The sequence below is a fragment of the Blastomyces gilchristii genome (assembly GCF_000003855.2).
Source record: "Blastomyces gilchristii SLH14081 genomic scaffold supercont1.6, whole genome shotgun sequence".
Lineage (NCBI taxonomy): Eukaryota > Fungi > Ascomycota > Eurotiomycetes > Onygenales > Ajellomycetaceae > Blastomyces > Blastomyces gilchristii.
Genome location: NW_003101677.1, coordinates 1,734,843 through 1,759,349, shown reverse-complemented (window position 1 = coordinate 1,759,349; position 24,507 = coordinate 1,734,843). Strand labels below are relative to the sequence as shown.

Here is a 24,507-nt window from a genome sequence, read left to right as displayed (position 1 = left end):
GTCAAACATGAAGCTGCTCGCTCTCACCCTCACCCTGTTCGGAACATCCATGCTCGCCCCAGTCGTGATGGGCGCAGCTGTTGATACGGGACCGGGATTGAACGCGGGACCGAATGCGCCATCGAGTGCACCACCGAATGCACCACCGAATGCGCTGCCGGACGAGGATGGCCCACACCCTCCCCGGCGAGACTGGTGCGCTCCGGGCTTGGTTTGCTACACCGATTGGGATTGTAGGAGGGATCAAGATTGCTCACGTAGGGTGTCAGATTTTAGCCAAATTTTCTGCGGGACCTTCTTCTATCCGCATTCTTGCTGGTATAGGAAGGGTTAGATACAAAGAGACGGGGATCGTCTCGAGAGTGTTGGGAGAGGGTGGTGCTTTATTTTGTTTGGTACTGTGCCCCCTTTGGTTGGAGAAGCAAAAGTTTGGTTTGGCGGGTTGTATATGCACAGAAGTGTTCAGTCGATGGCGTGGGTAAGCGGAGAAAAAGAGACTTGTTTGTCTCTTGTTGTTGTTATCACAATACTAGATAAGACCGGTCCTCCATCCCGTGTATATAAATAAAATTGATACAACATGCTCCTTCGACATAGAGGTAGATAGCTCGCTCTTGAGTAAATAAAAAGGTATCTTTACATCCATGTAGTCAGGGTGAGGCACACTGAACATACCTCAAATCCAGTCAGGTAACTTTAGCATACGCTATACATAATCAAATCAATCAATGCACTGAGACTTTTTGAGTACATGTACCGTACTGTGTGTACAGAGTACATTATTACGCATTATTACGATGAAGTCCCGGTCCGGGTCCCAAGCTCGCGGGCGCCTATACTAAGCGGCGTAAGCGCTTCCATCCCGCGAGCTTGGGCTGAACTTTTGCGACTTCCAGGCAAATTGCACTAGTCTCAAAGTAGTTTGATGCATATTAATTAGTTGAAGTTATAGTGTCACATGACACGTAAATGCGCTTATTAAATTCTTCTCACAGATTTCGTTCTATTAGATAGAGAAGTGATATATAAAATGTTGGAAAAATTATGAGACATGATTACAGTTGGATAGTGTTTTCGTTTCTGTAGGAGCTGGGGGTCTGACTTCGGCACGTAAGCCGTCCCTAGTGGTGTAGTGGCTAACATCGCTGTCTTTCACACAGCAGCCCAGGGTTCGATTCCCTGCTAGGGAGAGTTTAGTTAGTTCTTTTTCGTTCTTTTTTTTTTTCTTTTTTTTTTTTCTTTTTTTTTTTTTTCCTCTCTAACTCGAGCATTTACATACAAGATGCAAAACAACAAAGGCCACTGCGACAGATGCGGTGCCTATAGTTCGTTCTCCTTTTTCTTCCCTTTTTTCATTTCGGGGATTCATTGAGTTACTTACTGTCATCGCTTGTAACTAACTACCTTTATATTGTGATCTCTTGTCAAAATATCGGCTGTGCATGCGCACTGGATGACTCATTCTTTTCCATTCTTATTAACTATTCTTTTGACTTTTTATTCGAGATAGATTTCGCTGGTTCTGGTTATGTATGGTAGGGTAGGCATTTTCTCAAAAGACGCCTTGCCTTGTGTTCCGCAAGGCGAACGTGATGTTCCACAACAACACTACTACTGCAGCTGAATGCGCGTATTTGAAGGCGGCGGATAGGAAAGAAAAAGAATCAATCCCCTCTTCCCAGTCCGTAGTAAATACTTTTAGGATCAATAATGGGTTATAAAAGACTCTTCGTTCTCCGTAAAATATTTATTTCTATATCGAAAATAATTCAACTTTCTCTAGTCATTGATAGTTGAACAGTATACTGATTAGCTGTAATTGGCCCGATCTATCCTTCCTCAATTGGTTGATACATTGCGTGTTATCTACAACGTTTACAATTCCTCCAAAAAACAAAAAACATATATACGGCTTGACTTGGTTCGTTCAAGAAGCTCTCTAGCCGTGAAGGGCGAGGTGCAAGGTCAAAATCAGACACGAGTAAACTCGGAAAATAAAATGTCAACACTCGAACCATCCCAAGATGACAATAGGGGAGCCTCCCCCGAACCCCCCCAACCCCTGCAACATCACCATCAGAACATAGCAGAAGATCTCACACTGCAAGTCGACTTTTCCTGGCGACGATTCAAAAGCCTCATCACCAACAAAGACGACCCGCAAGCATCATCCCCCATCTACATCGTCCATCACAAAGTCACCAAACCGCATCTCACCTTCAAGTCGGCCGCAGACAACACGGCTTTTGCCACAGGCAGTCTCCACACTTTCTCCATCGATGCCGAATGCGAGATTCGCGGGCGCTCCACCACCCTCAAGGCACTCAAGCGCTTCAAGACAGAATACATGTACCGCTCACACACCTTCGCCACCAACGGCGGCGCTGAGCCCGCGTGCTTGACCTGGACCGGCTCCTGCGGCCTCAAGACCTGGGATTATATCTGCCTCGACGAGAAGCAGATGCCCGTGGCGAAGTTTTCGGCAAATATCTGGGCGGTCAAGAAGATCGGGACCATCACTTTTCTGGGATCGAATATCCCTGGCGTCCGCGACACGGGCGCCGTCAGCGACGCGGTGAGGGAGGAGATTGTCGTTACGGCGCTGACGCTGTTCTATTGCATGGTGCTCCGGACTAATAGTGTCCTTTCGTTGTTTGGCGCTGTATTCTCGCGGCCTGGTCATGATGAGAGGGGGGAGGAGGGGAAGGAGGGTGGAAAGTCGAAGGTGGCTGATTCGGAGTAATAGCCGCGTTAATAGTGAATGTAGTAACGATCATTGCTCGGTTGATTTGTGAAGCACGGTTCGAAATGTACCAGGGAAATAGGGGTGGAGTTCAGGTTTGAGGGGGCTGAAAGGGGGTCATGTTAGTGGCATTCCGATCCGGCGTTTGGGGAAGCTGCCTTATCAGCTGGGCCATATTGGCGAAGAAGTACCTCAGAAGGTGGTATATTTTATGGACAAGAGATATGTCATTCCAGTGTTCTGTCCAATTAGTAAAACCATTTCACAAAAATCCACAGGTGAAAAGGCATGTTTCAGGCTGCTTTATCTTCCAAAAAACATGTTGTAGCGAAGTGTCATGTTGCTGTGACTCCTGTCCAAGTATTTCCCACTACGGCATGAATCTTGTTGGCAGTTGTCCATCAAGTTGCTCTCAAACCATTTGATCCTGGAATGTATGCCACTCCGTTTTGCATCCTAGAGTGATTGACATTTTCGTGTTCGATTTGACGGGGAGTAGTCTATGCTTGAAACACGGAGCATGCACAATCACGTTCATGCTCAATCCAAATTCCGATTTTGAGCCTTCGGATTCTTACCAATCGCCTTTCTCGAGGAGGATGTGCCCTAGGTAATCGGAGTCGACTCACACTCCTGATAGAAAGAGTAGATCTGATCTATCTTGTTTTGAATCCATTCAACCTGCCCTTCGCGCAAGATAAACCCCTGACTCACAACGAAGGTAAGGTAGGGCAACAGGGTCCACGTTTCCGTCACCATCCTAAGTCGATACCGAAGCACACGGTCGGGCGACTGAAGAGCTACACCGAAATCGTGGAAAGTCTGGTAATCATCCGACTTATATAGCTTGAGCGTAGCGCAGATGCCATCAGCGAGGTCCTGAATAGTCGCTCTTGATGACTCAAGTTGTGCGCTTAGCTCCAGCTGGTCGAGTTGGGATATGCAGCCCGCAATCACGTATTGTGCCATGAGCCGTGATGTGCGGTAACGGTTCAATATGTGGGCAAAGGACTCCTTTTTCGTGAGGTCATCGTGGCCCTCGCCCAGGAATATCGGCTCGTCGCTACTGGGAGACGAGCTGACCCTTCCTGGGAAACATATTTCGGATAGCGAAACAAGCCAGTTATGGATATCGTTGTCGACCACGAGTGCTTGTTGTAGGAGCCGGAGAATATCATCCCTTTTCGCAGTGGCAGGGCGAAGCCTTTTGAAAAGGTTCTGTAGATCCAGTGCCCTTGACGCTAGGGAGATCAATAGCGTCAAAGGATGGTGATCAAAGGGTAGTAGCAAGTTATCGGTTACGACATTTACCGTTGGTTCCCCATTCCATATGGACATTGCCATCTGGTTTCTCATTAGATTGTGATTCTGGCCGCTTGAGAAGTTTTTAAGGGGCCGAGGCAGACTTACAAGCTCAACTCGAGCTGTGTTCGTCAAATCGACAGATAACCTATTTATAGCATTCCTCTGGCTACGGAGTTGAACCAAAGCTGCCGCACCGCGCGCATGTATTGATTCTGGCTGCTTCGCTTGTTTAACTGCTTGCAGTACCTGATAGAGTCCGTGTGAGTAGGAAAATAGGAAATATCATGGATGATTCTGCTGAGATCACATTTTGGCTTGGTTCCGGTAAGGCGTCTCGAATTGGGGGAGAGAAAGAGGGAGGCGTACTTCGTATATCCTCAGCAGTAATATGCCGATAAGTGTTTCGTCATTCTCTCTTGTTGTTTCATCTTCAAGTGCCTTCCTCACTGCCGAAATGGCTCTGTAAAAGTACATATCTCCAAGCCACTTCTCCCTAGGTGAGCCACATAGCGAACCGACAGCGGAGCACGCAACCGATAAGGTAGAAAGATAGATGACAGAGTTTGGACTTGACTTTAAAAATGCAGAAGGGAAGAAATCCAAATATGCTGTACGCACCCGTGCATCGTCCGGACTATGGAAAATAGAAAAGAAAAATTGAACGGCAAGCTGTTCCGCTGGGAAACTTAGATGGTTAGGAATTTGTTGGTATTCATGGAGTGAATTAAATTGCTTGGTAGTGATCTCTGTTGAGACCCGGGGTGCCACATCTGAAGACTGAACATGAATAGGGCTGTAGGAGGTTTGATCTTTAACAGTCATCTTCAGTGGATAGCCTGGGCATTTCCACCCACTCCGAACGCACCGATAGCATTGAGGAGTTCTTTCATCGCACTAAGGCCAGTTCAGCGTTCTTTCCCGGATAGGAATCAGTCTCTCTGGATACGCACCTTTATGCGCCGTTTCTTACAATTGCCGCATCCACGGCGGCTTTTTATTCCAGGTACCATCATTCTCAGGTAGCAAGCCTGCAAGAAAATGTAGTTAAAGTTCTGTTTCGAAAAAGAGAATTACAATAACTCTATGGGTAACTAGGTTAGTTCCTATCACACTGCACATTGCCGACGAGATGTCGATGAGAGTGCGATCAATTCCTGGTATGATGTTAGCTTCCACGACCCCTGGTTCCGTTTTGTATGACGATGGCTCCCCCACACCGATAACGGGCCATGCCATGCTCACCAATGGACTTGTGGAGATTTTGACTCTTCAGCTTGGCATCTAAGCTCCTTCTGGGATGTAGTGCGATCTAGCCAATCGCCGTGCGGGCGCGTTTAGAGTCAAACAGTCGTCCACGACGTCTGGAGGGTCATTAATAATAATCATGAGCCCAAGAGCCCTAGGCTTCAGGCTCTATGCCGCATTGCACTGCGTTTTCCAATGTCGTCTATTCCCTCGCTTCGAAGTGATGTTGCATAGCAGACCAACTAGTCAGTTATGCCAGGCGGATCCGGATATGTGACCGACCATCATTTCGTCTCATATATAAATGTGTAGAGAGCCCACTACGAGCACCGCTCGGCTGGTGGCTTTTAGCTGTCATGTACATGTACACATTCAGTTCTAGAATCAAATGCTCATGGCTGTCCAATTTAGTGATGAAATGGCGGCGAGAGCCAGGGCTCTCTGTACAGAGATAACTCCGCAATGCCCTGTTGAGTTCACCACACTAGGGTACTTCCCAAACTTAGGCGCAAACAGCTTTTTCTGTGCTTGTTTCGGGGTTTTCTTCTTTGTCGCCCTCGTGGTAGGAGTGTGGAAGAAGACATGGACATTCACCTTTGCTGTTACGGGAGCATGCGCGTTAGAATCCGTCGGTATGTTTAATTTTGCGCATGTACAGTATGGTATGGGCCTGTTGTCTCTAACATCCACTTTTGCTCTCTAGGGTATGCAGGCAGGGTTTTGATATACCAAAATCCGTGGGGGACAGGGTTCACCCTACAAATCATCACCATCATCCTTGGGCCAACGTTCCTCTGTGCTGCTATCTACCTGACCCTAAAACACGTCGCTCTGGCCGTGGGCCGTGAGATATCCCGCATACCGCCTTATCTGTACACATGGATCTTTATCCCATGTGATATTCTCTGCCTTGTCCTGCAAGGGATTGGCGGCGGCGTGGCCGCAAGTGGCGACCAGAAGAAAGATAAGGGCCTCCTGGATAACGGAAATCGCATAATCATGGCAGGCATCGGTCTTCAGGTTGCCGTACTCTCGCTTTTTGGAACGGCCGCCCTGGACTACTATTGGCGCGTATCCCGTTATCATCGCAAATTGCTGGCCACCGATGAGGAACGAGCGGCATGGAGGGATAGGAAGTTCCACATTTTTGCTGGTGCTGTGTCCATGGCCTATCTAACCATCTACTCCAGATGCGTATACCGGTGAGTAGATTAATGCTGTGTTTCCATTTTCTCGAGTGCGACAGAGACACTGACTGTGAACAGTATTGCAGAGATGGCTGGAGGTTGGGGGTGAGTACTCACAAAAAGTGGCATAGAAATGTCTGTGCTGGTGCTAACAGAGCTCCAGAAATCCCATTATGCGAGACGAACCCTCATTCATTGCTATGGAATCAGTGTATGTTCCCCCTTCGCCCTCCCTCCTTATTTTTCGTATCATGAAGGGCCGCGTTTGTGTGTCCAAATCGGAAATTGGAAGCCAACTAAAAATCGTCATCATTGCGCATTGCGATAGGATGATCCTAATTGCCGCCGGCTTGCTCTCCTGCTTCCCTGCAGGCATTTTGTTTCCGCGCATGAGCACACAGCTAAGAACCCCAAAGGCTTAGAAATACCATTTTAAAGAACACCACAACAGCACACGCTTTTCGGTATTGTAATAAAGTCGGTCCTGTGGATCAAGGGGGATCCAGAAAGCCTTGGTTTACGATGTCTTCAACCCGCAACGACCTGGAACGGCCAGAGTATTATGTGTTTTAGTGGGTGCGCATTCGATTCGAGCGTCTTGAGAAGAAAGGAGGAGGAGTATTTTTTTTCCACGGAGGCGGACAATATCGATAGGGAGTAAGTAACTTTTGGTATCAACGAACTATAACGCGACATATTGAAGAGCGCGGGGAAGAAAGAGGTTTGTTTGTTGAACGGTTTCTGAGGTTGGTACATGTACAAGAGGGGGGAGACGTGAGGGGTCAGTCACGTACATGGCGTTGACGTGAGATGAATGTCTACATTTATTTGTGTCGCCAAGTGCCATGATGTATGTACATATAAAAAAAATAATGGTGCCATAAGAGGAATATAATAAATTAAGGGACCTTTTTCTCTCCTTTTTATCTCCAGCCAGGACCAGCCTTCTTTCCCCTTTCTTTCCTTTCCTCCTTTTTTTCTTTTTCTTTTACAAGAGCAATAAAAAACTAATACAATAATTCACAGGAAAAGCCGAAAAAAAAGAGAAAAAAAAAAAGAAAAAAAAAGAAAAAATACAGAAAAAATACAGAAAAAATGGGGGGTAGCTAGTCTGAGGAGAAATGAAAAATGCTACGAAGATTTTAAAACAAAGGCAAAATGTAAAAGGGGGTATTAACAAAAATAAAAATAAAAAAGAGAGAGAGAGACAAAGGAAATAGAGATAGAAAACATAAAAAAAAAAAAAAAAAAGATAACACGACATCAGGAATAATGCGTGGAGAGACATGATGAGATACGAAATTGAAAGAAGATGCCAGAAAAATAATCGGAAAAAGGAAAAAGGAAACAGGAAAAAGACATGAAAGGGAGAACTAGAGACGGATTATCAATCGAAAATGTGAGGAGAGCGTTCAACGTAATCGCGAAAAGGCTAGGTAGGGGGTAGATCGATATTAGTCGGAGGGGTATGGCACATAAAAAAAAAAAAAATATAAGATAGACAGGTCTTTAGAAGGTGTAAGAAATGGGGATCTTTTTAAAGAAAATTTAGATATTAAAAAATTGAGGTATAACGCAAAAAGGGATGGAAATTGAGTATACGTTTGGGGGAGAGGGGTGGAAGATATAAATATTACGAGATGAGAGGGTGTTAGAAAACAAAAAATCCAGAACAAGTTTCAGGCAAAAAATTCACACTTCATTAGTTTCTTTCCCTTATTGCCCTTTTTCCCACGTTACCCCCTTCTCTTGGAAAGGCGGGGAACACGGCAAATCGTGGGTGGAGATTGGGTAGCCGGCGGCAAGAAAAGAGATTACGAGGGGATCAAAATGTCAAAATATCGGGGATTGGTCAGATCAAATGCCTTTGGAGCAAAGTAAAGTAAATTAGATAGAGGCATAGAAAGGTAAGTCGGTGGCGGCGGCGGCGGTGATAGGAGGGAAAGTGTTTGCATAAAAAAAGCGAAGCAAGCACTCAAAGAAAATAGTAATAAATTTGTTTCTTTTTTCAGTGTCTGTTAGTCACTGTTCCCCGTCGACCCCCCTCCCTCCTCCCCTGGACAACAGTCGTCCAATCCTCCCACTCCTTCGCAACCTCCATCATCACATTCCCCATAACAAGCGCGGAAGCCATAAGCCCATGGCCCTCTCCTTCGAGCACCCGCACCTCACACCGCCGCATCGTCTTGCCCAGCCACCGCACGTTGTCAACGGGGACCCGCGTGTCCCTTGTACCGTGGTGAATAACTACGGCGCGGTTGATGTCGACGTAGCGGAATCCTATTGTCTGGCGCCGTTCGAGGCAGACGAGCAGATCGACGGCTGGGTTCGCGTTGGTGGTGGCTAGTTCCCAGATGGCGTGGGTGAGGCGGTTGTCGTAATCTGACTGGCGCTCCTTGTCGATGGCGGCCGCTGCGGCGATGATGGCGGACTCTGCCTTAGGATCTGATGGGTTCGCGGTCACGCGGGAGACAACTTCTTGGGAATCACGTTTGGTTGGGCCGCGAGGCATGGATACGGAACTCCGGCGTTGTTGTGAAATGAAATTATTGAAGCCGGCATCGCTGGTGCCGGCTATGGTTGTGCTGCGGCGTTTGGTCCGCCTTGAGTTTTTGGGCAGGCTGCTGGTGATGCTCGCGCTGGTTGTTGTCATGAAACTGGAATTGGCGACTTTGAGGAAGGGGGTGGGTAAGGCACGAAGGATTCTCTGGGAGTATGGAACGGCGCTGGCTGGAAGGGGTTCTTTGTGAGAACCCATGCTGGTCATCTGAGATGGAGGTATCCATGGAGCAAGTAGATGTAGCCGTCCTCGGATATGTTGCGGCATTCGCAACGCGGTCGCAAGAGCATATATCGCCCCAGCGGAATGGGCCATCATAGAGAATTTTGTGATTTTAAGGAAATTGCAAATAATGGCGACGTCATCTATCAATAATTTAGCACAAGCACTTTCTCCGTAAACATAGAGAGTGTGCAAAGAAATGTAGGAGGAAAATGGAATGAGTCAATCATACCTGGCCAGCTAAGTGGCGTCCCCGATCCATCAACACAGGGCTCACTCTCCCCAACACCAGGTCGATCTGGCGTGATTAACCTTAATTTCAGCGTCCGAGCCAGCTCGTCGTAAAAGGCAGTTAAATATCTCGTTAAACCCATGCCCACGCAGCAGAATACCACATGGCCTTTCGGGTCACCAACTTCTGAGAACGCAATTACTCGTCCCGTATGTGGATGTCTGACCTTCTGAGTCAGTCTCCGAGATGATAGATAGTCGTGAACAGCATCGTCAATGGAATCCGAACTGGACGGCCGGTCTTCCTGCCCTAGAGACAAACGAGGGCCGGGCGATACTGCGCCTGACAATGTCCGTCGGTGGTTTGATTCTGAATTACTGTTCTGCGTCGACTTTCGCCGTAGCACGCCTGATTCATTGCGATCGGGCTTTTCGAATGATTGCTTCCCTGATGCAGGCTGGATATTCGTAGTTTTCAAGGAGAGAGGTCCGCTGTTGCGTTTTTGGGTTACGTGTGATTTCCGTGTGAGAATAGCGGGTGAGGGTGCACTTTCATGTTGCGTCTCATCAACTTCTTTTAGTGGCTGGTCGGACACTGTATGAACAGATTGTCGGACCAAAACTGTTTCTTTTGTTACCGTCGTCTGCTGAGTTGCTGGCTGTTTGGGGCTCGGCCTGGGTGTCCGGGACTGCGGATTGCCTTCTGGCGTTCCGTCCGTCTGCAATTCGTCCTTAATCTTCTTCTGCTGCTCCTTGAGCTCTTGTATCCGTTTCGAAACTTGATCGTCTTCCGCATTTACCTCCGCGATATCACGATCAATAGTAAAATCCCGATTCGAATACACGCTATGGCGACCTGAGCGACGTTTTTTATTTGAATTCCCATGGTAGCTGTGGCGCAAAGAGGATTCGCGAGTGGGAATGACTCTGCCGCTTCCAATTCCACCAGGACTACCATTGCCTGTGTCAGGAATTGACCTCTGTGTACCAAGGGTTGGAGCAGACTCGCGACGATTGTCCTCATTTAATTGTTTCTCGAGCAACTGGAAAACACCGTTGTTCAGACTCACTTCTTCCGCCAAATCAGCCATTGAAGGGGTAGAACGCAAGCTTAGCCGGCTACGCGAGCTGTTCAATCTCCCATCTCCTCCCTTATGAAATCGATCACTGTCCTTATCCTTGGGAAACTCCCTCGAGGCCCTCTTCAGGATATTAAGCTGATGCTTCAAACTTCTTCGACCGCCACTGCTGGAAGAGGCGATACTTGCGGTAGACATTCGAGGGCCTGGTTCCAAACTGGGCACGCCAAAACCTAACCCATCCTCTGGGCCGGTAATTGAGGAAGCCATCGAGGCTCTAGAGCCTGATCGCATCGGTGAGGTATCGCCAGGAGGACTGCGAGGGGAGCAAGGAGACCGCGGTGAACGGGGGGATGCGGGAGCCTTTGCCATTCGTACGACGGGGGAGATCGCCGCATCGTCTGGGTGTAAAAACGAATTTTCCTCCTCGTCGACTACAGGCTTGTTGTAGGCGCCATAATCCATTCCAAAACCTGGGGTGGTAGGCACATTTGCATCCCAGCCATCGCGGGGAAACTCCGTCTGCCGGAAACCAGGGGACGAGGGAGCGGTGCGAGGGCCGATTTCGGGAAAATTATCGAAGTGAGACTGGGCTGGCGTTGAAATGGCGGAGAGGGACGAGATCAGGGACGAGATCACTTCAGGAGAGGCTGGTGGGATGTGCTTGTGGGCAGAGGCATTGGCAGACCGAGCGGGCAGACTTTTTCGGCGGTGGGCAAGGTCTGCCTGGGAGTCTGCTCGATGCTGAGAGCCCATTGTGTCTTTCATGGCTGCAGGATTTGCATAAATGCTGCGAACGACAGTAGGTTACAGGGCATGCGTCTGTGAAGCGCAGTCACGAAATCGCAGGGCTCAGGAGAATTTGGATGCGATCACTTTCTTCAGCAGACGCTAACATGCTCTAGTTCCGTATTGACGGGTTATTCCCCCCCCCCTATTTTTCGCCCTTGTAGGTACTGACGGATTAATGGAGGCGGCTCAAAGAATCCCAAGTTATTATCAATGTAGACAATTAAGAACAATCAAAATTTTAGCAATTCGTAGTAGTCGTTGCATGGGCGATTGGTCGCAGTAGTTATGCAGGAGGAGGACGTGGTATGATCTCACGACGATAAGGAGAACTCGAACTGGGGTTCTAAAAAAAATCCGAGGCGAAAAAAAAAACAAATGCTGATCCCGTGCTGGTTTATTTAGCTCCCTTTTCGTTTCTTTTTCCTGCGCTTCCTTGTTGCCAGTCGTTTTCCTTTCCTGGCCCGGGGTCAGCAAAGAATGAGTCTGCACATCGGTAGGACCTTTAGGCCCAATCAAGAAATCGAGATATGCAGGGACTCTATCTGTGCCAGGACTGGCTCAGGGAGATGCAACCCCAGCATCAGGATATTCTCAACAGACTGATCTCGAGCAAGATGACTGGTAGTGGGGGTCGTAGGCTAGCAAAAAGCAACGACTGCCCAGACGGCGCGATTATGTTTGGACAAAGCGAGATTGAGCCGAGATGGAGGAGCAGGCGACGAGGGCAATAAATACGACCACTGATAGGAGGGACGGACAAACCTATTTACGCCACCAGCTAGATTTGAATATCTCAGCCTACAGAATCCGGAGTCCAGAGAGCTGGGAAGCAATGCGCCGGGGTTGTATGGAGTAGTAATAACTATTTTATTATATCGAACAATGTGTCCCAGCTTGTGTAAACAACACGTCGTCTGCTGACATAAACGCGTCTCCCTACATTCCTCATCCATCTTCAACCATCAACTAACTCTCCATGCTCAGAATGCCTCTATAGCCCCTATAAATCCCAAGTCTCAGTGTGGAAAGGAGTCATCTCCTCATATGTGAGATATTATCTACAGCCAACCAGCCAGTATGTCTCTGGGCAGAAAAAACCCCATATTGCATGCAATCTTGACATTCTGTACTCCGTATTTCATCATCTACTCCGTCGAATACTTATGGCGAAGAACTGTACAGGTTTCGCCCTTCTCCGGCTTCTTATGTCTCTCCTCCCAATTACCACGCTTTTTTTCTCTTTTAATACGCCAATTCGCATTTTCATTTATTCTGCTAGGTATCGATAATTGCGCGCCTGCGTGTAATGCATTTATTTGCTGTATTCGATGGGTCTGCGCCGTTGTCTATTTATATTGACACAATGACCCAACTATAACAAGAAACCTTGGATCTTGGATTTTCGGCCTGGTCCATTGGTTTCCTTTAACTATTCTATTTACTCCCGTTTGGCCGTTTGGGTTACCACCATGGAAGTACAACTAGACATGGGATTATGTACTGACAAGAACGACCCGGCCTTATATACAATAGAAACTCCGACAGCGTATGTAGTTAGGATACATGAATGAGATTTTGTAAGTTGCATGCTTGATTTATTTTAACACACCCCTGACCACTGACGCCATCTAGAGAGGCCCGTCCGAGAAATGGACAAATCGAGGATATCATCGAGGCGACGGGTTTTGTCACATTGAGGGTTTCATACTGAGTATATACAGCCAAAATCAGCTATAGTTACTCAAAACTCCTGTGCCATCTCAAACATGGCCCCCTTGAAATTGTCAAATTTGGCTTTAATCTTCGCAAATAATGAAAGCCGAATATCTATATCGGGTTTCCCCGTGGCTTCCGACGCCCGCGTGAAACTCGAATATTGCATCCCGTGTACAACCTCCTCAAACGGACCAGTTTGTCCGCACATTATTGGATTCTTGTATCTCACAATGACTCCCCGTTCCTGACTCCAGAATGCATGACCCTTCATTTACCAGGCTTACTTACGTATTTATTAATGATGTCAATATCTGTCTCGGAATCTTATTTAGTACACGGACCCCGCGAAGCCCCCAAGGTTACCCTAGTGGGTCGTGCGGATTCCCGCTGGAGACCATTGTCAGACCACCCCAGCTACTTTCGGCTTACGAGGGCAGTCGGGAATACAGGTATCAATCACTTTTTGCTCACTATAAAGAAGGATCCCAGTTCTGATTGGTGACTGGAGTTGAGTGCGATTTGAATGGGGCGGCTGCTGGTCTTGTACGTGCGCGTGTACGGTATAGAAACAGCAAAGGCAAATCGTGTAGACGTGATAGAAATACTGTGTAACTATATGCGCTTTGAGGTCCTTTCCATTATCAGTGCCTTAAAAAATATGGCTTGTATGATTTACTTTGGTGATGGCATAATTGACTCCAGCGCATGTAGAGAATGCTTGAGCACATCATAATGTAGAAGAATGTAGACATGTACTCTACTCTATAGCACAATCATAAGTTCTTTAATGTATTTCCCAGATGATATAACAGTGACATTGGTGTGGAAGAAATGGACTAGTGCGTGCGTTTAAGACTGCGATCCCCAACGTCCATCACATCTTGCATATTTAATTCCACGTCACAGCTCTTCCAAACGGACCCGATCCTCAACATTTCCGCATCTACACCGCCGTAGGAGCACAGCTCGGCCCTATTACAAAATACTTCTGACAAAGTACCTATCTGTTCTGAGTTAGGAACGTCGATGGTCTCGGAAATGTATTCATTGGCTATCACCCATCCTGCGCCATAAACCGCTCCCACACCCGCCTGGAGCAATGGACGCTTACCCGCCAGACTACGTTGACCACAACCTCCCACTCATCCTCCTGTCTGGTGTTGGATCTGACCCTGAGCCTGATGCTCAGGAAAAGATTATCCCAGTCGATGGTGCTGAGTACCCTCATCTGGGGGAAGGCGGCGTCCAGATATTTTCTGATTTTCCCCTCCTGACCGATTCCACGGCGGAGAGGGTGTTGAATGCTCTCCTTAGCCAGGATGCGACGCGCAGACCATGGAATTCTAAAAATGATGGAGCGAGGGCGGGGGCTGTTGGGTATAAAATTAAGAGGGTTGGGCGGGTAGGTCAGCGCTCCTTGGGCGATTTATATGTTGTCCCGCCTATGCCAATGTGCAAGCATGTGCTACACTTCATTCTGGTGGACTTTGATGCCTCTGGCTTACCTTGCATGAAATCCAATTATGAAGACCTTGCGGCATACTGACTACATGATATAGACTTATACTCTCCCTCCCCGTAAAGGTCCCGCTATTCCCAAATCGCCCCCACCGAGCAACGTTTCCGGCAGGCCAAGTAATCATACAGCTTCTCCCGCCATGCTTCACTCACCGATATCTCCTCTGACACCAAGTTCCCCAACATTTCCTGATGGAATCATGACACCGTTGTGGGTCATGAAGCACCAGGCATTGGTCCCCGCAGCCTTTGTCAACTTCTTCCCATTCACGACCGATTCCAACATGGCCTCCCTTGGTGATAATCAGTTGAAGATAGAAATTAATAGTTTACGGAAGCAATGGGCGGCATCCGGATACAAGACACGATTCATTGTTGCTTTGCTTTGTGAAGATGGACCGTTACCAGAAGACGCAAATGATCGGATCGCTAGCATCAGGGTGGCGACAAACCTGGATCCGAAAAGTATTTTCGTTCTCCAACCCGAGCCATCGCAGTTAGATATTAGTGAATTTATCAAATCTCTCTTCGTCAATCTGCAAAGCCCAAGTGTTGAGTACTATAGAGATCTCTCGAAACATGCTAGGCGGAAGAAAAACCGAGGCACCATCCCTCCACCAACTGCACCACCTACCAGCGGGACCTCACAAACTCTGCCGCTCCAGGGCTGGAATGTTCGGTATGACTTTAAACTGGGCGCCTTTGCTGAATTTCGTCAGGAAATGGACGCTGCGTGTCGAAGTTACGAGGCTGCTTATGAGGGGCTCTTTGGCGAAGAAGTGTTCGAGATGATTGCTGGATGGAGCCCTAGGTTTAACGATGCCAGAATGCTTGCGGACATTCTCGCTATTCGGATCATTCGTTGTTTGTTATGGACTGAACAGACTTCATCCGCAGTCCACATATGGATAAACCACAAGAATCGCGTCAAAGACATTGTAGATCGTCGAGGTAAAGGGACGAATAATTACGGGTGGGAGGCATGGGAAGCCAGATGGTCTCTGGTGATGGCACAAATTATGCATCAGGCGGAAATATCATCACTAATAGTTCCCGATCTTCTGGGGTCGGTACCTGATCTCCACAAAACAATATACGCCATGCCCGAGAAAGCAGTTCCCATTGGTGGGAGAATACGTCCATGGGAGTACCTCCACCATGAGGGCTACTGGCTGCGCTGCGCTGCCCAACACACCGAGCGTAGGAGACAGCTTGCAGAGAATATTCCGGATGAGGACCGGGTGGCTTCCACCCAACCTACTAGCTCGTCATCACTGAGTCGAACTACCGTCTACGACACCTATCTTTCTCCTGAACCTTACAATGAATACCCCATGTCTGACCATCCAGGGCTCACTCATTCTAAGTTAATTATCAGTTTTCTTGAATCATCAATAGAGGAGTTCTCCAAAAGGCAACAAAACCGCATGGTAGAACAGCTAAAGCTAAAGATGGCGAAGGAGCATATGAGAATTGGACAATGGAAGGATGCATTGGCTATCCTACGACCTCTATGGCCGCAGCTATCATGGCGGCGGAATGGCTGGTGGAAGCTAATGGAAGATTTTGCCTGGACATTGCGGGAATGTGCTTTTCAGGCCGAAGATAGAGAAACCGTTTTGAGAGCAGATTGGGAGCTAATGAACCATAGTAAGATCCTCCTTCCTCACTCAATTTGGATCGGTTTTCCAAGTTTGCTAATTTTACTTTACTTTCTGATTTTAGCTTTCGCCGTGCGGCAAGGGTGGTGTTACGATATCCATAAAAGTATCGAAAAGTTGCCACCAGTGAAACCGAAACCGGTTGTGATTCTTAAAGGGGAAGATTCGGTTTCATGTCGTACGCTCCCCCATGCCCTAGCGTTGTTTTGGAATCAGAATACTGAGCTAATCATTTGTTGAATTTCTGCTCATAGTTGCGGCCTCTTTTGTCTTCGCGAAATCAGAAGGCAATGTGGGAGAGCCTCTACAATCCCAGCTTGTTATCAGGTCGTGTGCGCAGGCTGGATCGTCGCCAATTCGCTTGACGGAGGTAAAAGTTGTTTTTGAAGGCAGCATTCGGCCTATCAAGCTTCTACCGAGCGAGGACGCCATGTCGAGCTCTTCTACCAGTTGTGAGATTATATCCGTTCCGTTACAAGATTCTGCAAAGGTGGACGCTTCTTCCGTGCGATCACCAACTGCTGGGTTGTCCTTGATGGCCGGGTTCACCAACCTCTCATTTAACCCGAAGCAGACACGGGCGTTCAACCTTGTGTCGGTGCCACGAGAACCAGGCGAGGCACGAGTGGCGTCAATTACATTACGAATCGAGGAAGAAAATTTCGATCTGGCCTGCATTATTAGTGAACAGAACCGAGAGGAGTCAGTCTGGTGGAGAATGGGGAAGCAAGGGCCCATTTCCCGAAGGACAGGAAAGGATAGGGATACTTCAGTGGCACAGATCTTGCCGAAACCTCCGAAAGTCCGCATCACGACGCCCAATTTACGGAATCACTATTACACGGATGAGAAGGTCGTGTTTGACGTCCAGATTGATAATGACGAAGACGAGGCAGCTGGGATTGATGTTGAGATGAAACTGTTTGGGCATACTGGAACCTCGGCGACGTTTTCATGGATTAATGAGACGGCTGCTGACTCAGAAGCATCTGAGGATGCAGGCTCGAGCACCCCCAGTACCCCTATTGAGGGTGACTCCTCGGCCCTGTCAAAACAATGTACAGTTGGGACATTGGGGCGTGGAGCCAGTCGCACCCTTTCAGTGTTGTTCACAAATACAACCCAACCGCTAGATTATGAGGTTGAAATATCCGCCTTCTACCACTTGGTTTCCGATATTGAAACTCAAATATTCAAAACCGTGTCCTTGGACTTATCCTTCATCAGACCATTCGAGGCAAATTATGAATTCTTACCTCGCATCCATCCGGCACCGTGTCCAGATTTCTTCCATTGTGATGATTCAGCATCGGAAGATAGCGAAGCGAAGGAACAGAAACTCAATGGCCTTCAGCAACTGTGGTGCCTAAACTCGAAAATGGTGTCATTTGCTTTAGAACCACTTATCATCGAAGAAGTCAACGTGACACTACTTGGGATCACGGCTGGCAATGTTTGTAAAATCGGCCCGGAAACTCTCAAAAGCCCTGAAACTCCTACAATTGGACCTGAAGAGCTTCGAGAATCCGAATTCGCCATTGAAATCCAACGGCATGCGCTTGATGACCGGCAAGCGTCGACGCTAAACCTTTCACTGGATATACGATGGCGCCGACCCGACGATGACGACGGTGGTCCGCAATCCTCATCAACAACATCAACACTTCCGATCCCCCGCTTCCTCCTCCCTCTCGGCGAACCGCGTGTCCTCGCTAGCGCAACACCCTCCCCAACCTTCCCCGGCTTCCTACACCTCGACTACACCCTCGAAAACCCGTCCATGCACTTCCTCACCTTCAACCTGACAATGGAAGCCAGCGACCAGTTTGCGTTCCACGGACCCAAGTCCACCACAGTGCAGCTGGTACCGCTAAGCAGACATACGGTGCGATATAACTTGCTAGCAAATGTGACTGGCACGTGGATACAGCCGCAACTGGTGGTGGTGGATTCGTATTTTAATAAGACGTTGAGGGTGTTGCCTACGGAGGGGATGAGGGGAGATAAGAAGGGAATTTTGGTATGGGTTGATGCGGAAGGGTGAGAAAGGGGATGTGCGTGAGTTGTTGGAGCCGTGACTATTTTTGACTCAAGGATCTGAGGAGGAGCAAATAGAGCAAAGCATATGTACGAGGGATGCGTGGCCCCATTCTGTTGGAAATCTATTTCGATACCATTTTTTGTGTTATCCACTAGTTAATGTCCGCGGGGGGGGGGGGGGGGGTTTGCAGGAAATATTTTCCATTATGCAAACCTCAATTTTCTCCCTATGCTATGATTAATTACGACCATTTTCTCCACAAAAGTTTTTTCCTCTCAGTGTCATCTTGACCCGGTCAACCAACTAACTTGAGAGATACTTGGATTCTTGGCTTTCATACCTCCAAGGGATGCATTTGAGATGTGGTGCTCTTCGGCGTTGATACATCCCGAACACACACCCTTGTCTTGCCCATCATCCCAATGGCAAGCAATTCAATCCCCCCCCACAATCAACAAAGCAGCTGGTGGGGGGTTGAATCCCGACGCCTAAATACTCAACGTTTACCTGCACCCCCCTAACAAGGGGGATATCTATTAATATTGTCATGTCACGTTCCAACCTATCTCTCCTTTCCTCCTTCTGTCATGAATTCCATTTCGTTGTCCCTCGTCCTTATCATCACCCAACACAACCCGCTAGACGGAAAGCCAAAACCCCCTGAAACCCCTCATGCCGTCGCCGACGCGCAACAAATATACCCCTGATACCGTGCGAAACTGGTATAACATGTCAGCTGGCTGAACACTGTCTTATCCTCAAGGTTCCTGTGTATGGCTGCATCCAAGCGTTCTGGGTGCCCCTGCAGTTGATGCAGTTGAAGACAATCATATGGGCTGTTATATACTACCTCTTCACTAGCCTAGGAATCACTGCTAGTCCGTAGTTTTTTTTCTGCCTTTTCGCTCAAGCCAAAATCCACTTTCTTTAGTTTCCTTTTGTCTCCTTCCTTCCTTTTTTTTTTTTTTTTTTTTTCCATGATCAGGGGTTACTTGCAGCACCGCAATAGGATACCATCATCGCCCATCGCCTCTGGGCCCACCGCTGTTACTCCGCCACACTCCCGCTCCGGATCTGGCTGGCAGCCGCTGGTGGTGGTTCCGTCCAAGGCTCGATCCTCTGGGCTCGGGGCCACCGAGCTCATCATCGCTATACGGACACTGAAAAAGGACCCATATTCGGTGCGCAAGGGCTTCGTGTATTCTCACTTTCGATGGATGATCATGAAGCAGAATCCGAAACTCACTGGGCGGACAGACGTCTCTGACCTGAAGCATGATCCAGTAGTGATGTGGCAGCATCGCCATTATCTGTTAACAGTGGTCACGATGGGATTGTCTATCCCAATGCTCGTTGCCGGACTTGGCTGGGGAGACTGGTGAGGCGGGTTCATCTATTCAGGAATCCTGCGCATATTTTTCATTCAGCAGGCTACATTCTGCGTGAACTCGCTGGCCCACTTGCTGGGCGAGCAGCCGTTTGATGACCGCAATTCACCGCGCGATCATGTTGTTACAGCCCTCGTCACGCTAGGCGAGGGCTATCATAACTTCCACCATGAGTTCCCTTCCGACTACCGCAACGCGATCGAATGGCACCAGTATTATCCTACCAAATGGACAATCTGGCTCTGGAAACAAGTCGGTCTCGCCCATCATCTGAAACAATTCCGTGCCAATGAGATTGAAAGGGGGCGCCTGCAACAGCTGCAACAGCTGCAACAGCTGCAGAAGCAAGTAGATAGGAGACGGATCCAGTTGGACTGGGGGCGGTCTCTCGAGGAGCTGCCGGTCATGGAGTGGGAGGAGTATGTCGATCGGGCCAAGAAGCGTGGCCTCGTTGCCATTGCTGGGCTTGTTCATGATGTGACTGGGTTCATTAAGGAGCATCCCGGCGGCAAGGCGATGATCCAGTCGGGGATCGGCAAGGATGCCACGGCTATTTTTAATGGAGGCGTATACAATCATTCTACGGAGTAACGCAGCGCATAACTTACTGTCTAACGATGCGAGTAGGTGTGATACCCGGAGGGGCAGAGGTAGAGATCTGGAAGCGCGCAAACAAGAAGGGGAGCGCAATTTAGACGAATAAGATTCTTTTTTTAATTTATTTCTCTACATAATGCCTTATTATTGGAATGATCTTTTTTTTCTTTTTCTCCGGGGGGCGTGGCGATTCCGGGGCCCTTCACAGTCCATCTTCCCCTGTGTGTTGATGCCCCTGCAGCTTTCTCTGGAATTTCAGCTCCAATCCCACGCCACAGAGCCAGTTACTCTGCATGTAATGCATTTATACATACATTGGTTAGCCATTTCAAGATGAATAATATGGAGATAATTGGTGTAAGTTACTGACATGCAGGCTGACCATAAATTCTTTTGTATTTTCTTATATTTTCTTTGTGAGAAGTTGTGAGAGGGATAACTGGTGTTTTCTTGAATTGCCAACTATTACTGTAGAAATAGCTGACATGAGATGAAAATGTCTAACAATCAGGGCTATTTTCTACTTGTTCATAAACAGGGGTACGGAGCATATTACCCTGTACTGAGCAGGATATCAAGCTTTTCATCCATTTCAAGAGCTTCCCCCTGTGTGTACTGTACTACCACAACAATGACATAACTATCCCTGTAAAAAGCTCTGTAACTAACATGGCTGATCAGGGGCTAAGAAAAGCAGGATTTACACATGCTCATACATGCATGTAATGTAATGTACATGTACACGTACATACAATTTCCAAGGCGGGTGGGACAATCAATGAATTACTATGCATCTGCGTAGAGTAACGAATTTATTTTTTGTACCTGTCACTGCCTGTTCTTTTCTTTGCACGATAAATCCCTTCCTGTGCTGGCAGATCGATCTGTATTCATTGGGAAATCATCATGAATATTATTTGTGCAACACATCGCAAGAACCTATCCTATCTGATCGATCCCATGGGCCCAAGTGTGGGTACATGATCATGGAGTAGCGGGAGGCTAAATCATAACCAAGCTGCAGGGCTCTCTTTAACTGGAATAGCCAAGAGCTTAGGGGCTTAGAGGCTTCTTAGTGGTAGGGGAGGAATAGAGGTTCCCTGGATTGGACCCGTCGGTATGGGGTTTGTACCTTAATCAGAAGCGAGCCCTAACTATTAAACCAACGCCGGTCCCGGGTCCCCCTCCTCGGCCAAGATGAAATAACTACAGAGCTGAGTCGCCTCCAAGCTCTGTTCTGTTTGGATCTCCTGGTGCTTGTCCTTTTCTTCTTCATTTTCCTTCCTATATATATATATATTCATGTATTTATCATTATTATAGTATCTATTACTATTACTGCATCGACCATAACTCACTGCGCGCCATTATTTTGGCTCCCAGGCTTTCTGTCTAATCATTATAATAGTAACATACAGCCGCCTCAGGGCGCCTCAGGAATCGCCACAGCGCAGCTCTGAAAATTCAGCAACAAGTTGTTCGTGGTAGCATGGAAAATTCGCTCCCGCCAGCCATAACCCAGAGACACGATGGCCAGCCGATAGATGGTAAGCAATATCCCACCATTGTCCTTTTACCAGCCCCCCCCATCCGATACATGCGCCGTGCCTTGAGAATGCCTTATCTCCGAGCATTGAAATTGACTGAGAAGTCGTCTTCCTTCAGCTGCCGCAACCGCCGAGGTTGTCCTCAATGAAACCTGTCCAGCCGTCCCTGAAGGCTATGAACATGTGCGCGACACCTCGAACGGCTATGGGAACGGCCCAGGCCTCATCAGTCTCAGCGATCATCTCGAAGTCGTCTGCGGTCCCTTCCTGAACTACAAGGGCCTCCGGGATGCGAACCAAGAGTTCCCCACATGGCAGGGCAGCGTGTTGCTTGTCACAAAGCCAGGCCAGAGGCAGCCAGTTCTGGAATTGCGCTCGTTGGGCGCAACCCTTCCCTTTCCTACCGGCACTGGCGCAGGGCGCTCCAACCTCGTCAACGGCGATATGTCACAAAATGATAGCCAGGTAACAACCGTGGAGGGGCTCAAGCTGTTCGCGGACCCGATCAAGGCTTTCTGGCGGTTTCCGATTACGGTGCCGCTACGAGCCAAGGAGACGCGCTGGGAATATTCGTTTCCACGATTCCGCTATTTTAATAATAAGGAGGCGCTGGGTCGCTGGAATTTCGTTGTCCCCGCTGCAAACGACTCGATGCGCATTATGTTCTATTCATGCAATGGTTTCTCCATTGGTACAGATCTTGATTACTGGCAGGGTCCCACTTTGTGGAACGAGGTGCTTCGCATCCATGAGAAGCGGCCTTTTCATGTCATGATCGGGGGCGGCGATCAAATCTATAACGATAGCGTAAGGGTTGACGGTCCATTGAAGCCGTGGACCGATATTTCGAATCCGCATAAAAGAAGAGCGCATCCGTTTACCAACAAGATGAGAGACGAATGCGATCGTTTCTACTACGAAAACTATATCAAATGGTACGGGATGGAGCCGTTCGCGACCGCAAACTCACAAATCGCCCAAATCAATATTTGGGATGATCATGATATCATTGATGGATTCGGCTCATATACCGATCATTTCATGAAATGCGCCGTCTTCCGCGGTATTGGAGGTGTTGCTTTCAAGTATTACCTGCTCTTCCAGCACCATGTGGCTCCGCCCATGTCTACATATACCACCGATGCGCCCGCAACTATGTCCGCAGTCAACGGTACCTCGGGCGCTGACCCTAGGCAGCTAGAGCACACATATGTATATAACGAACAGGAGGAAGACCCGAGTTTCATCACCGGCAAAACCCACGGACCTTACGTGGAAGAGCGCAGCAGAAATCTATACATGCGTCTGGGACGGCGCATGACTTTTGTCGGACTGGATGCCCGCACAGAGCGTACCCGGCACCAAATCAACTACCCGGAAACCTATGAAATGGTATTTAACCGACTAGACCAGGAGCTAGCCCAAGCCAACGGCGACATCAAGCATTTAATCCTTCTCCTAGGCGTCCCAATCGCCTACCCCCGCCTCGCCTGGCTGGAAAACATCATCAAGTCCCCCCTGATCGCGCCAATCCGCCTGTTGAACAAACGCTTCGGCGTCGGCGGGGACTTCTTCAACAAATTCGACGGCCAAGTGGACCTCCTCGACGACTTGGACGACCACTATACCGCGCGCCAACACAAACGCGAGCGCCGCGAGATGATCCAGCGCCTACAGCAGTTATCGCGAAAGTACTCCGTCCGCGTCACCATTCTCGGCGGCGACGTGCACCTCGCCGCTTTGGGCCGCTTCTACTCAAAACCACGCCTCAACGTCCCCGCCGAGCTCGACTTCCGCTACATGGCCAACGTTATCAGCAGCGCCATCACCAACAAACCACCCCCGAAAGCCGTCGCCAACCTGCTCGCGCGCCGCAACAAGATCCACCACCTCGACCATGACACAGACGAGACACTGATGAAACTTTTCGATAAGCAGCCCGGCGGCAAGGAGAAGGGCGCCGCGTTCAATAAAGTGACGATGCCGTCGCGGAACTTTGCGTGTATCACGGAGGTGTCGATGGATGGGGCGGTGAATGGCTCCGCCGATGTAGCTCAGACGACGCCCGTGGTGATACCGAAGGATGGGCATCAACCGTTGCATGCTGGCGAGGAGAATGCGGGAACGACACATCGGGCGGCTGATGGAGTTAGTAATGTCAGCGGCATGATTGGCGGGCTCGATGTTGCCATACGGGTTGAAATCGATGGATCGGATCGGAATGGGACGACGGAGGGGTATGGGTTTAGCAGTGAGTTTTTCTTTTCTTTTCTTTTCTTTCTTTGTCATTTGGGACTGGATTTATGTGGATTTCCTTCCTTTTCTTTCCTTTCCATTCATCTTACTTTACGCTTCTTTTATTTGACTGATACTCATTGCATTCCTATAAAACAGTACCTCCACTAGCTATCCCGCGGAACGATCGGGTAAGCCAGGAGACGACTCGTTCCCGACGCTTCCATCGAATTCACCGCCATCTACATTCCTCCCACAGCAATACATCTGCACCGCCTACCACCAACATGGCCGCGACCTCTGCTCCAGAGTCAGATAATGTGACCCCTCTGCCTCGCCCCGCTACTGCCATAGTGGAGGGAGCAAGGTAGCTAACCACAGACAGATAAGAGATGGAAATAGCAAAAATATGAGATTTTGAATAGTAGGGCGTATGTAAT

General features: G+C 48.5%; 9 protein-coding genes and 1 non-coding gene across 12 annotated transcripts; 8 read left to right on the top strand and 2 right to left on the bottom strand.

Moving 5' to 3' along the window:
• Positions 1-7: 7 nt before the first annotated feature.
• On the top strand, positions 8-334 carry BDBG_03926 (uncharacterized protein; the record flags this gene model as incomplete). The annotated part of the gene is made up of 1 exon (XM_002625821.1): positions 8-334. The coding sequence occupies one exon, from the start codon at positions 8-10 to the stop codon at positions 332-334; it is 327 nt and encodes a 108-aa protein (XP_002625867.1).
• Positions 335-1,118: 784 nt separating this feature from the next.
• On the top strand, positions 1,119-1,190 carry BDBG_16915. Its single transcript has one exon. It is a non-coding gene; the product is annotated as a tRNA-Glu (tRNA).
• Positions 1,191-1,999: 809 nt separating this feature from the next.
• Positions 2,000-2,743, top strand: BDBG_03925 (uncharacterized protein; the record flags this gene model as incomplete). The annotated part of the gene is made up of 1 exon (XM_002625820.1): positions 2,000-2,743. The coding sequence occupies one exon, from the start codon at positions 2,000-2,002 to the stop codon at positions 2,741-2,743; it is 744 nt and encodes a 247-aa protein (XP_002625866.1).
• A 606-nt stretch (positions 2,744-3,349) lies between these two features.
• BDBG_03924 (uncharacterized protein) lies at positions 3,350-5,284 on the bottom strand (the record flags this gene model as incomplete). Its single annotated transcript, XM_031721462.1, has 5 exons — positions 3,350-4,294; positions 4,415-4,857; positions 4,914-4,942; positions 5,019-5,076; positions 5,161-5,284. 5 exons carry the CDS (start codon positions 5,282-5,284, stop codon positions 3,350-3,352), a joined length of 1,599 nt encoding a protein of 532 aa, XP_031578021.1.
• Positions 5,285-5,410: 126 nt separating this feature from the next.
• Positions 5,411-7,546, top strand: BDBG_03923. 2 transcript variants are annotated; one of them, XM_031721460.1, is made up of 5 exons: positions 5,411-5,925; positions 5,997-6,495; positions 6,559-6,585; positions 6,644-6,691; positions 6,809-7,546. In XM_031721460.1, exons 1-5 carry the CDS (start codon positions 5,682-5,684, stop codon positions 6,900-6,902), a joined length of 912 nt encoding a protein of 303 aa, XP_031578019.1. In that variant the 5' UTR covers positions 5,411-5,681; the 3' UTR covers positions 6,903-7,546. The 2 variants fall into 2 exon arrangements, with proteins under 2 accessions (XP_031578019.1, XP_031578020.1); XM_031721461.1 differs by having other exon boundaries at positions 5,415-5,925; positions 6,567-6,691.
• A 942-nt stretch (positions 7,547-8,488) lies between these two features.
• Positions 8,489-11,340, bottom strand: BDBG_03922 (hydrolase; the record flags this gene model as incomplete). The annotated part of the gene is made up of 2 exons (XM_002625817.2): positions 8,489-9,405; positions 9,495-11,340. The coding sequence occupies 2 exons, from the start codon at positions 11,338-11,340 to the stop codon at positions 8,489-8,491; spliced, it is 2,763 nt and encodes a 920-aa protein (XP_002625863.2).
• A 528-nt stretch (positions 11,341-11,868) lies between these two features.
• BDBG_03921 (uncharacterized protein) lies at positions 11,869-12,203 on the top strand. Its single transcript, XM_031721459.1, has one exon. The coding sequence runs from the start codon at positions 11,892-11,894 to the stop codon at positions 12,093-12,095; it is 204 nt and encodes a 67-aa protein (XP_031578018.1). The 5' UTR covers positions 11,869-11,891; the 3' UTR covers positions 12,096-12,203.
• Positions 12,204-12,320: 117 nt separating this feature from the next.
• Positions 12,321-19,246, top strand: BDBG_03920. Of its 2 annotated transcripts, XM_002625815.2 has the most exons (5): positions 12,321-12,941; positions 12,997-14,482; positions 14,640-16,248; positions 16,324-16,437; positions 16,514-19,246. In XM_002625815.2, the coding sequence occupies exons 2-5, from the start codon at positions 14,180-14,182 to the stop codon at positions 18,301-18,303; spliced, it is 3,816 nt and encodes a 1,271-aa protein (XP_002625861.1). In that variant the 5' UTR covers positions 12,321-12,941; positions 12,997-14,179; the 3' UTR covers positions 18,304-19,246. The 2 variants fall into 2 exon arrangements, with proteins under 2 accessions (XP_002625861.1, XP_031578017.1); XM_031721458.1 differs by lacking the exon at positions 12,321-12,941 and having other exon boundaries at positions 13,989-14,486.
• Positions 19,247-19,277: 31 nt separating this feature from the next.
• Positions 19,278-20,279, top strand: BDBG_03919 (stearoyl-CoA desaturase (delta-9 desaturase); the record flags this gene model as incomplete). The annotated part of the gene is made up of 2 exons (XM_031721457.1): positions 19,278-19,481; positions 19,728-20,279. 2 exons carry the CDS (start codon positions 19,278-19,280, stop codon positions 20,277-20,279), a joined length of 756 nt encoding a protein of 251 aa, XP_031578016.1.
• A 1,019-nt stretch (positions 20,280-21,298) lies between these two features.
• BDBG_03918 (uncharacterized protein) lies at positions 21,299-24,438 on the top strand (the record flags this gene model as incomplete). The annotated part of the gene is made up of 3 exons (XM_031721456.1): positions 21,299-21,832; positions 21,951-24,083; positions 24,227-24,438. The coding sequence occupies exons 1-3, from the start codon at positions 21,775-21,777 to the stop codon at positions 24,436-24,438; spliced, it is 2,403 nt and encodes an 800-aa protein (XP_031578015.1). The 5' UTR covers positions 21,299-21,774.
• Positions 24,439-24,507: the final 69 nt, after the last annotated feature.